Below are 13547 nucleotides of genomic sequence, written 5' to 3'. Positions count from 1 at the left end.
AGGGAACATAGACTGCATTCAATTACACAGTAAATTGGGATAAAATTGACTTTCATACCTTTAATTGTAAAGTTTTTATTTCATAGATTAATAAAGGGAAGAATAAAATCACTGTTCTTAACTTGTATCCTGATAAAATATGGCTAAGCACTCCCTCATGATGGTCATTTTCTGCTGTTCTGTTTTTGGAACATCTTTATCCAATAATTCAGTATTGGCAGAGTTATATAATTAAAACCGATCATCATCAGATTATGCTGCCCTACATAATGGCAGGTCCTCCCTCCTATTAGTCCAAACAGCACAAAAAAGAATTGTGGCCTTTGACTCATAGACTTGCGTACACCGCTGCCAGTCATCAATCACTGCTGGGAGGAGTAAGGGAGAGGCGGGTACAGGCAGGGGTAGCGCTGCCCTCTTGAACACAGATGTTTGGGCTAAAGGAGAGCGGACGTGTCCTTCACGATGCTACCCTTAAATAGGGCAGCATAGTCTTATGACAAATCCTCTTTAAAAGGTAACTAAACGTTCAACAAGTTTCTGACATGTCATAGTGACATGTCAGAGGTTTTGATTGGTGGGGGCCCGAGCACTGAGACTCCCACAAATCGCTAAAATAAATCGGCAGAAGTGCTCGTGTGAGCGCTCAGCCGCTTAGTTTCTGTTAGTCTTTTTCCGGAAATCAATGTATCGGTGTACGGACTCTATAGAAAGTCTATGAGCCCGTACTCCGATACATCGGCTTTCCGGCAAAAGCCGAACAGAAACGAAGCGGCTCAGCGCTCACACTAGCACTTCTGCTTTGTTTTAGCGATTGGTGGGGGTCTCAGCGCTCGGACCCCCACCAATCAAAACTTCTGACATGTCACTATGACACGTCAAAAGGTTGTTGAACGTTTAGTTACCCTTTAAAACCTATCTCCATTTTCTACACCATGTCTTCCACAGGCATTTCCTCCTACTACACACGTATCACATTTTATGCAATCTTTCTTATGTCTGCACTTTTTAAAAATAGTTTGTATGTTTACATCCCGAGTGATAAAGAATAGAAATGATTGAATCAGTTTAAATGGTCTTCGACAGGTGAATTCCCTATTACGGGGTTGTATTTCCCTACTACAAGATAACGGAGGGTGAGATACTTTAATATAGATCCCTATCCAGCATCCATTTTCTTATATGAGGCAAATAGGGCTCCGTAATAAAAAAGTGCCCATTAGCTGCACTGTTTTGCTTATTTTTTAGTAGGAACAAAACAAGCCTGTGTAGCATTGAGAGGCAGTCTGTTATACAGCAGATATAACTTCCTGTGATCAGGCATGTATGTGTACAAAATATCCTGAAGAATAAACTAAAGGGGAGAACTTAAATAAACATAGATACGGGAAAGGGGGTTATCCTTCCCTGTTTTATGTTTACATGCTGGGAGATACTTATACAAGCCTGTGTATGCTGGAGAGGCAGTCTGTTGTACAGCGGATAGAACGTCTAAGACAAGTTACATGTACTTAAATAGTGGTCACCCAGGCTGAAAGTATAGCAGTTGCCAGGCAACCAGAATTTGCACATAGAAAAAGTATTCGGCTACTGCAGTTAGGTAAGGTTTTAAAACAGGCCGTACATGGTGTAATTTTTAGATTGGAACTAATATCAGAACAATTGAAAGAGAAGTAAAGAAACTATATTACAATCAATAAAGTAAAGTGCCCCCTCCCCACCCAAAAAAATCAGAATACACATTATTTCATATCAGAGACTGATATTTTGACTTCTTATGTGAATGCCTCTGAGGACGTATCGGACGCCTGTTTAATGTCACATGCTATCATCACCAATGACATCATATTTTTTCTTAACTTTTTAATGAGAAAAAAAACCTGCAAGTAAAAACAAACCTCCCGTAAATGTCACGTATAAGTATTGAGAGGCCGTGATATCTGTGCTGCACTTTTGTAACAACATTTCATTCCATGGCTTAGACAGACTGTCATTTTTAGGTCTCCAGAAATTGTATCTTGTAATATAAATACATAGAAAGACAATTCAGTAAGGTTCCATGTTATATTTTAAAACTTTCATGAAGAATTCATGCAATTGACACAAGTACTCACACAGAAAACAACTGATCACTGGGGGTCCCAGAAACTATGTGATCAGCTTGTAATTGGGGGACACTTCTAACAAAAAGGGATTGTACAAAGTCTAAATTTTTTCCCAAAATTCCTTTCCCTTTAACTTTTCATGATAGTTTCTCTTTAACTGGGATAACCAGAACATTTTTTTTTTTTTTTACTTTTCCTATTGGGACTCATGAACACTATTTATTCTACTCGCTGTGCCAATGTTTAAAGTTTAGTAATGTAAGCACAGACCAGAGTAATAACAAAATCATAGACTGTGCCTTTCAGGCAGTTCTGTATGTTTGATGTATGTGTCTTAGCAAACAACAATATTTTTATTTTTTGCTTTACTGTAAGCAGGACGGACGAATTGCTCCTAGGTAAGGCTTCGTTCACATTTGTGTCGGGACTCTGTTCATGGGTTCCGTCTGAGCTTTCCGTCTTGGGAATCCATGAACAAAATCCAAACTGAAACAAACAGAAACCGTAGGCTTCCGTTTGCATCACCATTGATTTCAATGGTGTCGGATCCGGTGCAAATGGTTTCCGTTTGTCACAGCTGTTTAAGGGTTCAGTCATTTTGACGGAATGAATAGCGCAGTCGACTACAGTATTGATTCCATCAAAACGACTAATCACAATAGATTTGGCAATATATGTTTATAAGGAGTATACAAGGCCAATTAGGTTTTTCCCCACCTGCTATATCTATGTAATAGTAAGAATAGACACATTTTTGGCTGCATAGTGATATTTGCTCTTCAAAAATACCCAATGTTTCTAATACAGAAGAAGTAAAGGTAAGGCGGGGTTAAGAAAAAAAAAAAAGAGCTGCAGGTTCAACATTGGCGAGCCAGGCCGGATGACCGCCTACACCAGTATAGTTCTAAACTGGCCATTGATGGGATAACAATCTGCATAACAATGGTGCGAAAGAACAGTGACCTGAACTGGAATAAGGAATGCAAGTGCTGTGTATAGGCACCACCCAATACTAAAATGGCACCTACAGTGATCGCCATTCAAGTTTTTTCCCATATAGTAGTCTATGGGAAGGTGAAGCCAAGGTCTGGCTTGTCCAGGAGTGAGACAAGGAAACATATTCTAAACAATATTTTTTCAACATATTTTATTTATTGTGTGTCATATCAGTATACTCTGTGTATTGTGCTGTTTAAGGGAAATGTCCATGCTTGCTGCAACTTAAAGGAATTGTCCATTTTAGAAAACACATATTTGTACACCCTATTAGGTAATTCTGAGTTAATAGAGGGGTGTCCTCTGTTCAGGATTCTTATCTCTTGGCCAGAGTGGAGACTGGTTTCTCTCTATGAAGGATCTGTCCTGTTCTGCATTATACAGACAACCCATTGATTTGAATGGGCACTGTTTATTGCATAATATTTCCCCTTTAAAAATCACGGAACTGTCTGCACGGCCCCATAGACTAATATAGGTCCGTGCGAAGCGCGTGAAAATCACGCGCGTTGCACGGACGTATATCACGTTCGTCTGAATAAGCCCTTAAACTCAAGAAAGTTGGTGCAAGTTGCATCTCTGACCGTCCGTGCGCCAGAAATTAAATCTGCATCAGCTGTGAGCTAGAGTAGATTTGCGCTATAATTTCTGGCGTAAATTATTGTAAATTTAGGGGGCTGCTGGGGTCCATTCCCCTCCCGCTATGTCCCGCCTACCATTTAGAGGTGTAAAAATAAATAAAAACTTTGCTAAATTTTGTTGATTGCGACTTTCTACACCAGAAAACTGACATAGAGGGCTTCATAAACTCCCCGTATATCTCTGCAGGTTTTTTGTGTTAATAGCTGGACAGTCATATTCAGAATTTTTGGTTTTTCATTTTATTTTTATTTTTAAACCTTTGTAAAAATTCATTGAAATTCGAGAAATTCAACATACAGCAGATGTTTTTTTAAATAATTATTTTAAAGTCTCAATGCAACAACATTGTCTCCCATCTCGTCCCCAGTGTTTCATCTCCTAGATTGAGCTGTTACCAGGCATTAAGTGTGAATATTTATACATTATATTTCGACGGAAACAGACTGCGGCCAGGAGGAATCCAAATGCTTCATTGTCAGATCAAAAGACCAATAAATACAAGAACACAGTAAAAAAAAAACGTTATCCTGTGGTAAAACTGAATGTGAGATAAAGTAAGCTGTTTTGCCTGTGATTTGTCTTTATCCTAAACATAGAAGAATAATGGAAACCCATTTTCCAATTTTAGGGAATTCTGAGCCACAGTGGAGAGCAGTTACGAAGAGCGTCTATCACTCTGGAGGTCCCGGTCCTACTGTGCATTACATTGATTTCAATGGACATTGTGTAATGCTTCATATCTCCTGTGGTGGCACTGTAGGAGAATCAAACACTTGCTACCAGGTTCCCTCATAGATTACAGCTGATCACTGTACGTCCAAGCAGCAGGATGAACTATGATCAGCTTATCGTCAGGGGACCCTTCTAATAAAAATGGATTGTTAAAAACGGACAACCTCATAACTGAATAGGGCATTAGCCGACTGTTCAGACTATTTTTTTTTTCACAAACAGCGCCACTCTGGTCCATAGGCTGTGTCTGGTATTACAATTCAGCCCCATTTATTTGAATACTGCCATGCCAGACACAGCCCAGACTAGAGGTGCAGATAAACCTTTTTTTCTAATCTCCTACAACTTTTACAGTGCCCCTAAATAAGGGTATCTATATGGGGAGCTGTACACTATCTCTGCAGTACTTCTCACTAGGAAATGTGGATAGTGCATCGAGAAGATAGCCATGTCAGTCAGTGGCTCTCCTCCAATCAGTGTTGCCGAGAATATTTTTACAGTAATTCTATAGCACAGCAATGTTCATGTCTAGAAATACTGGGTCAGTGTTATTCATGTACACAGATCAGAGATCCATTTCTGAACTGAATCCTGTATAGTAGCAGCAGCAGAACCACTTAACGCTCAGCAGGTAATTTTTTGAAATCCAGCCCCCACAGGGTTATATTTCCAAAGTAACTTACTTTATTCCATATTCCAAACCCCACTAGGCTGTCCTTCGAGAGCTGTTTGTACTATACATATCCCATTTTTTAAAGGATCACTCCAGGCAAAATTAGTACACTGTGTTATGCCTAGTGCAGTGCCGGAAGGGGGCGGAGCATGACACAAGAATTCTCTCTTGGATGTTTTCTCTTTGGCGTTCTTGGAACTCGTGTCCCGCTCCACCCCTTCCAGCCCTGCATTAGGCATAAAGGGCTTATTCAGACGACAGGGAAATAAAAAAACTTTTCTTTACTTGTCGGTATTTGTATGGATTTGACTTACGTTGTCTCTTTTTTTCCCATTCACATCAAAAGCTGCTTTCAAAATTAAACCGTTTGTCCTTAGGGATGAGCTGCTCTTTGTCCCAAGCACTTGTGTGTATTTATAAAAAAAAGTCCTCAGCATCAAGTGAGGACTAGATCTTTAACTTTTAAAAATATTTGTACAAATTTTGAATTATTATGTCATACTCTAGTCCCATCCAGAGCTGTTTCTTAATTCTTTACCCTTGGAAAGAGACTGTCATCTGCACTTTGCTGTCTAATATGTGACCTAACCGCTTGAATTTGTCACCTGAGCAGCACTGGACTCCGCAAACATTCTGAATGCAGCTCTGGATGTAATTGGAGTATAACACATTTCTCTAGAAAATCATTCAGGCCATAGCATGCTACTTTGCATTTATAAAAGTATCAGCTGTTTGCTAGGCTGAGCAGCACTATGAACAAGGCTGGTGACACTGGTGCCATTAAATCAGGGTAATGCCATTCCTTGCCAGCGTCTTGCTTTCCTGTTACTTCTTTATAAAGAGTCATTGCTTTATGCTTTCGTCTGATGACAGAACAAAGAGGATCTTAATCCTGTTATTTACATACCCTTTCTCCAACCTAATGCCCTGGCATTTCCATATTTTGTTCACAGCTTCCTCTAGCTTGGACATGTTATTTGCAAACATCCTCTGACTGATCGTGTGTGAATCTAGGTATAAAAGCTCTTCGATATTATACGCAAGTCACCGTGCTGGACTCTTTTATTGTATCTGCAGGGACACACCATTAGTTCAGACCCAGAATCGGAGAATAAAGAGCTCCAAAACCCCTGCATAGGCATTAGTGACATCATACAATTCTGGCTGCAACCACCACTAGGGGGTGCCAGAGAGCTTACAGCAGTCAATAATAAATCTGTATGCAGTAAGCTCCCCCTAGTGGCAGCTATAGGTAGCCAGAATCTTATTAAGCGTTAATTCAAGTAAATAGTGTTAAGCAGAAATACCAATCACAGCCCATGGATGTGGTGGTGGCATTTCTGAAAGATGACAGCAATGTTTTTCTAAAGTCATACAATTCCTTTATGGATGTCTGAAGGGATTATAGTGACGTGGAGCTTCGTGTTAAAAAAAAAAAATGGAGCTCTGTCCCCTATACTGATATAATGTTGGACCTAAAAGCCACATAGTGTTAAGAAGTGGAGACTCATTTTAAAATAAATGAATATTCATAATTCATCATTTAATGAGCACATTTTGATATGTATTAGTGAGTTCAACCAATCAGTCCTATAGTTTGGCATAGAGTACTGGAGCAGATCCGCGAATCAGTCAGATGGACTCACTCATCCCTAATGACACCTATCACTTTGTATTGATACTGCAAAGTAAAATTTACCATATTCTTAACTTACGAAGTCCATCCAAAAGCAACATGTAGTTCTCTAAAGCCCCTATTACACCGGCCGATTTTGGCCGGTGCAGCGAGCGCCGATCAACGTCGATCGGCACTCATTTGCTCCTGTCACAAGGAGCTATGGATGGGGACGAGCAGTCGTTACTCCGATCGCTCCTCCCCATACATTATCATCATGTCGGCAGCGCGTCTCCCCTTTTTAAAATGATACGATCAGCAGACAAATGAGCATTTGCCTCGTTTACACAGGGCAATTACTGGGAACGATCATTCTATGAACGCTCGTCTGCCCGATAATCGCCCAGTGTAAAACCCTTTAGTAATTCACTGATAAAAATACAACTACCAAATATACAACCTATCAATAAAGTCTTTGTTTTTCAAGATCCAATACAGCTCCGCAAGCAGGACTGAACAGGTGTAAACTTGAATTCCTACATTGTTTTTAGTACATAGTCCTACAAACACCAAGCAGCTCATTATAGTTTTTGGTCTCGATTGCAAAGAGTCTTCATAGGTTTGTTGGCCAACGCGTCTTCTTCCTCGGAACTGTAGAAATTAATCCTTGAGGTATAGGAGAAAAGCGGAAGTTTTGTATCAGAATTCATATCGAGCAGATCGAAAGAATCACTGGAGAGAAAACTGTCATCGCTGATGACGCTTGACGGTCGACTCGGACTCTTCGGAGGATCTGCATTAGGTATCACTAGATCTTCACTAGAGTCTGAGTGCCGAAGAGCCGAGCAGTCACCGGGAAGGTCTAAGCTGGCGGAGAACCGTCCATTCTTTTTTAGAATGCCCTTTTTTCTTTTTGAATGCTTGTCAGACTTGATCTTCTCTTCCGGTACTGTGAGGTAGGTCTTCTGGATTTCTGAAGACGATAACCTCTCTGGGGACGAAGAATAGCCCGATTCCCTCTCATATGTTTTTTTCAGGATCCCTTTTTTCGGCATGTCAAAATTGAATTCGATATTAACCGTCTTGTGCGACTCGTAGGCGGTTGTGATTTGTGCTTCTCTGCTGCACTCCAGGTGATTTTCAGACAGGTTCTCTGAGAAAGTCGAGTTGAAAAAAGAACTGTCAAAGCTGCTCCTTTTCTTCAAGATCCCTTTCGGTTTTTGCCTGGGAACAATAAGTTCAGGCTCCTGCTGAGAGTGATTTATGTCGTTTTCCTTTTTGGATTTTCTCAGGCAAACTTCATAGTCATCATCTTCCCCTTGCTGGACTTTGCAATGTTCTTTCTGTGTTCCTTTGAAACTCGGTGTGTTCTGACACTCAATATACCGAGCCAGCAGCGGAGACTGGCATTCGGGTACCAGATCACAGTCACAGACCACTGTGTCATAGCCCCAATTAACCCACCAGTGATTGGCAATGTCTTCAATGGTCGCTCTCCTGGATGGATTTACCGTCAGCATCCAGTCAATCAGTCCAAAGGCTCCTATGTAGAGAAGACAATCGTTATGGTTGATTTCTTCCGTAACATTGTAATTATAAAGCAACATCATCAGTTATAGCGTTGGGTTAAATACAATATCCCGATATTCTAGGAGATTTAATAATGTGTCTTGCTACTGTACATAGCATCACGGTCCAGGGCGTCTGGAGTAGAAAGAAGGCATCGAATTGTCTTGTTTTAAAGGAACAGTCCAGGTAAAACTCATAGCATGTGTTATACCGAGTGCAGGGCCCGAGGGGGTGAAGCATGAAGGCCCTTTTACACGGGCCAAAGATCAGGAAAATTAGCGTTCATATAAACGTTCGTTCACAATTATTACCCTGAGTGAACAGGGCAACGATCAGTCGATGAAGGAGCAAACATTCGTTCTTCGGCTGATCGGCTCGTTTATTCTACCAATAAAATGGCCTCTAGTCGGCAGCACATCTCCCTGTGTAAACAGAGAGATGTGCTGCCGACATGATGTACATGTATGGGGATGAATGATCATAGTAACATTACCGATAATAGCTCCTTGTAAAAGGAGCGATGGAGCAAACGAGCAGCAATCAACGAGCTAGCTTAAGTATATATGTTTTGCCCAGTGTTCCTTTAAGGCTGGATTCACACGAGCATGTTCGGTCCGTAAAGGACGGAACGTATTTCGGCCGCAAGTCCCGGACCGAACACACTGCAGGGAGCCGGGCTCCTAGCATCATAGTTATGTACGACGCTAGGAGTCCCTGCCTCTCCGTGGAACTACTGTCCCGTACTTAAAACATGATTACAGTACGGGACAGTTGTCCTGCAGCGAGGCAGGGACTCCTAGCATCGTGCATAACTATGATGCTAGGAGCCCGGCCCCCTGCAGTGTGTTCGGTCCGGGACTTGCGGCCGAAATACGTTCCGTCCTTTACGGACCGAACCTGCTTGTGTGAATCCAGCCTAAGGATGGACAAAGCTTGGACCTCAAGCAAAAATCAGTATCTAGTGGATATGGGACACAGGGTGTGAGTTAGTTATGGTTCCTCTGTTCAGGATCCTCATCTCTGGGCCAGAGTGGAGAGCGGTTACCAAGAGCGTCTCTCACTCTGGAGGACCTGTCCTGTCCTGACAACCCATACACAGACAACCCATTGATATGAATGGGCACTGTGTAATGCTTAATTTCCCCTGTGGTGGCGCTGCAGGGAGATTGAACACTGCCAGGTTTCCCCACAAATTACAGCTAATCACTAGGGGTTCCAGCAAGGAGAGACTTTGTGATCAGCTTATTGTCAAGGGACTTGTTAGGGATCTGCCAGGTACTACGTCTAGGTATACTCCTGGGATTAATCAATCCACACCTGAGGCCAGACCTGTTCGACTGACACCATCTCCCACCAACCAGGGTGGCAGGCTCAGGAGTGGGAGAGCCTATCGCGGCCTGGTCAGTCGGAGTTAGCTCCGCCCCCTGTCCTTTATTACCTGCTGTGTTCTCCTCCTCAGTGCTTGTAATTCTTTTGGATTCCTGGCCCCACTGCTGCTTGCTCCAGCCTGCTTCTGCCGTGCTTCTGCCTTGCTGCTGTTCTGCTTAACCCGCTTTGCTTTGCCTCCGGCTTGCTTCCTCCTCCGTGCTCACTTGGGTATACTCCACTTCATCCTGGTCCTGACAACTCATTCACCGCTCCATTTCCTCGCGGCGTTCCGTGGGCTACTGCCCCTTCCCTTGCGTGTTCCCTGTTTGTTCTCCCGTGCACTTAGACAGCGTAGGGACCGCCGCCCAGTTGTACCCCGTCGCCTAGGGCGGGTCGTTGCAAGTAGGCAGGGACAGGGCGTGGGTAGATTAGGGCTCACTTTCCCTTCACCTCCTTCCTGCCATTACATAACTGTTAGGGATCTGCCAGGTACTACGTCTAGGTATACTCCTGGGATTAATCAATCCACACCTGAGGCCAGACCTGTTCGACTGACACCATCTCCCACCAACTAGGGTGGCAGGCTCAGGAGTGGGAGAGCCTATCGCGGCCTGGTCAGTCGGAGTTAGCTCCGCCCCCTGTCCTTTATTACCTGCTGTGTTCTCCTCCTCAGTGCTTGTAATTCTTTTGGATTCCTGGCCCCACTGCTGCTTGCTCCAGCCTGCTTCTGCCGTGCTTCTGCCTTGCTGCTGTTCTGCTTAACCCGCTTTGCTTTGCCTCCGGCTTGCTTCCTCCTCCGTGCTCACTTGGGTATACTCCACTTCGTCCTGGTCCCCCTCGAGGAAACCTCCTGTTCCCGTTCTCACCCCTGAGGGGGTGGAATTCGAGGTGGCCAAGATTATGGACAGTAGGATGGTACAGGGCTCCCTCCAGTACCTGGTCCATTGGAGAGGGTACGGGCCGGAGGAGAGGACTTGGGTACCTGCCCGTGATGTTCACGCTGGGGTATTGATCAGGAGGTTCCACCTTCTCTTCCCTACTAATCCGGGTCCTCTTTGTAAGGGTCCGGTGGCCCCTCATAAAAGGGGGAGTACTGTTAGGGATCTGCCAGGTACTACGTCTAGGTATACTCCTGGGATTAATCAATCCACACCTGAGGCCAGACCTGTTCGACTGACACCATCTCCCACCAACCAGGGTGGCAGGCTCAGGAGTGGGAGAGCCTATCGCGGCCTGGTCAGTTGGAGTTAGCTCCGCCCCCTGTCCTTTATTACCTGCTGTGTTCTCCTCCTCAGTGCTTGTAATTCTTTTGGATTCCTGGCCCCACTGCTGCTTGCTCCAGCCTGCTTCTGCCGTGCTTCTGCCTTGCTGCTGTTCTGCTTAACCCGCTTTGCTTTGCCTCCGGCTTGCTTCCTCCTCCGTGCTCACTTGGGTATACTCCACTTCATCCTGGTCCTGACAACTCATTCACCGCTCCGTTTCCTCGCGGCGTTCCGTGGGCTACTGCCCCTTCCCTTGCGTGTTCCCTGTTTGTTCTCCCGTGCACTTAGACAGCGTAGGGACCGCCGCCCAGTTGTACCCCGTCGCCTAGGGCGGGTCGTTGCAAGTAGGCAGGGACAGGGCGGTGGGTAGATTAGGGCTCACTTTCCCTTCACCTCTTTCCTGCCATTACAGGACTCTACTAATAAGTAGAGATTGTCCAAAGTGGAGATCCCCTTTAAAAGCATAAGTTAGAATGCAGTTTATAGTGTAAAATGAAGAATTAATTTAATTGAAAAAAATAGAGGAGAAAATGGAAAGTAGAGATCTTGCACTGACCAGACAGATGAGGAGGTTGTCTGTACAGGCCGCTGCCAATCTGTTCTGCCAGTGTTTTATAATTGCTGTTATCAAATGGCATGCTTCCATAGATTAGTGCGTAAAGCAGCACACCCAGGGCCCAGCAATCAACCTGCGGAGAAAATAAAAGATAGTTATTATGAATAGTACTAATGCGAACAATTGAGATAAATCAATGACCATGCTACAAAGACTGCGGTTGGATCTTCTAAATAAAGTAATGAATACAGTATTTCTTCGCAGCGCTTTAAGGGTAGAACAATGTCGCACAACACATTGGAGTCATGTGGTGACATTGCAGCTCGTAGAAAATGCATTGAGTCACACTATGTGCAATTAAATGACACTGTGACAAAGCAATGGCGCAGCTTGTACTAACCTAATCTACAGATTGATCGTCTAGGCCGCATTTCAAGTTGCTGTGTAACAGCTGCTGTACTTTGCAGAAGGGTTACAGGTGAATGCAGAAAGCGTTCAATTTCCCTGCAGCGCCACCGCAGGGGAAATAAAGCATTACATATATGTAACTGAATTGCACCCACTCCGGCTAATAAATGAGGGTCCTGAATAGGGGATTGCCCTCTATTTACTCCGATTTTCCTAATCAGGTATTTTAAAATGGGTTTATTAAGCTAGACGTCCCCTTTAAGTGGTAAACTGTACTATATAGCGTTACATTACAGTTTAAAATAGCCCTACAGCGCTGCATTACATAGTATTTACCTCTGGTCCATGGTATGGAAGACCCTTGACTATCTCCGGAGATGCATACAGGGGGCTGCCACAGTATGTTTCTAGGACCTGGTTCTTGTGATAAAGATTTGAGAGTCCAAAGTCTGCAAGCTTAAAACAGGAGAAAGACGTCAATCCATAAATTAGCAAATATCACATATTACAAAGCAGCAGCCTTAACCAGTTCTATTTTTTTGCTATTGTAAATGTTCCATCCATTTGACACTGGTGTTGGGAAAGGCCATGTTACATAGAAGTGAAGCCTTGGTTCCCGATATCTGACCTCCTGGGGGACTTATTTGTAACAGAGTGTGTTCTACGAATTTACAGAACTATATCTGCTCTGCTAGTAGGGTATGTTCACACAGGACAGATACGCGGCGTAAAAGTACACAGCGTATTCGTCCTGTTCCCTGCAGGGAATTCGAAGAAAAAAAAGTGCAGTTTTTTGGGCGGAAGGTCTGCTGCGGAAAACAGCAGGTAAAAAAAGAAAAACTTATACTTACCCATAGTCATCGCGACGCGTCCCTCTGATGTCCTGCAGTCTGGCCTCCTGGGGTGATATTACATCCCATGGGACTGCTGCAGCCTATGATTGGGTGCAGCAGTCACATGGCATGAAACGTTATCCCAGGAGGCCGGGCTGGAAGCAGGAGCATAGAAACCTGGGTAAGTTTAAGCACTTTTTTTTCCTGAGTTGCGATTTTTGCGGCGGAATTGCAGCTTTTCCACCTCAAAAAATGGCAACAGCTGCCCTTTATTGCAGGTTTGACCTTCCCATTGAATTCAAAGGGGAAAACCCGCAACAGGAAAACAGCGATTCCAAAGCACAAATGGACACGCTGCGGATTAAAAACGCACTGCAGGTCAATTTATAAACTTTTTTCGGCTTATTTTTTTACGCAGCATGTGTTCAAATCTCATCTACTCTGCTGCTACTGTGTTATGCTGCGCATTTTCCGCAGTGACATCCGTTGTAGAAAATCCGCAGTATTGACGCTACGTTTGGACGTAAATAGTGCACATGGAGCCCATAAACCAAGTCATTTTGTTGGCGTCCTGAGTTCGAATCTGACCAGGAATAACATCTGCACAGTGTTGATATGTTCTTCCCATGCTTGTGCGGGTTTTGTGGCAGATGTGTAGCAGAAATTTCTGTGGCTAAAAATCCGGGGGGGAAAGGTGTCACCAATAAGCCACTTTACCTTGGCCAGGGTATTTAAATTCAGGACTAGGGGAGCAAACTGAACCTTTTCCTCTGGGTGCAGGAAAGCCG

General features: G+C 43.8%; 2 protein-coding genes across 2 annotated transcripts in view; one reads left to right on the top strand and one right to left on the bottom strand.

Annotated features, from left to right (window-relative positions):
* The window catches only part of PRRT3 (proline rich transmembrane protein 3), a 296142-nt gene that overhangs the window by 122579 nt on the left and 160016 nt on the right, over window positions 1–13547 (top strand). The gene's annotated exons all lie outside the window — the stretch shown is intronic.
* The window catches only part of LOC142656788 (NUAK family SNF1-like kinase 1), a 34491-nt gene continuing 24950 nt past the window's right edge, over window positions 4007–13547 (bottom strand). Inside the window, exons 5-7 of the mRNA XM_075831684.1 lie at window positions 12263–12382; window positions 11519–11651; window positions 4007–8306 (exon numbers count right to left, since the gene is read on the bottom strand). Of these exons, the coding sequence (XP_075687799.1) occupies window positions 7345–8306; window positions 11519–11651; window positions 12263–12382 (1215 nt within the window). The 3' untranslated portion in view covers window positions 4007–7344. The remainder of the gene's footprint in view (window positions 8307–11518; window positions 11652–12262; window positions 12383–13547) is intronic.

Source organism: Rhinoderma darwinii, chromosome 7 (assembly GCF_050947455.1).
Source record: "Rhinoderma darwinii isolate aRhiDar2 chromosome 7, aRhiDar2.hap1, whole genome shotgun sequence".
NCBI classification, from domain to species: domain Eukaryota; kingdom Metazoa; phylum Chordata; class Amphibia; order Anura; family Rhinodermatidae; genus Rhinoderma; species Rhinoderma darwinii.
This window is presented reverse-complemented; position numbering and strand designations above follow the sequence as displayed.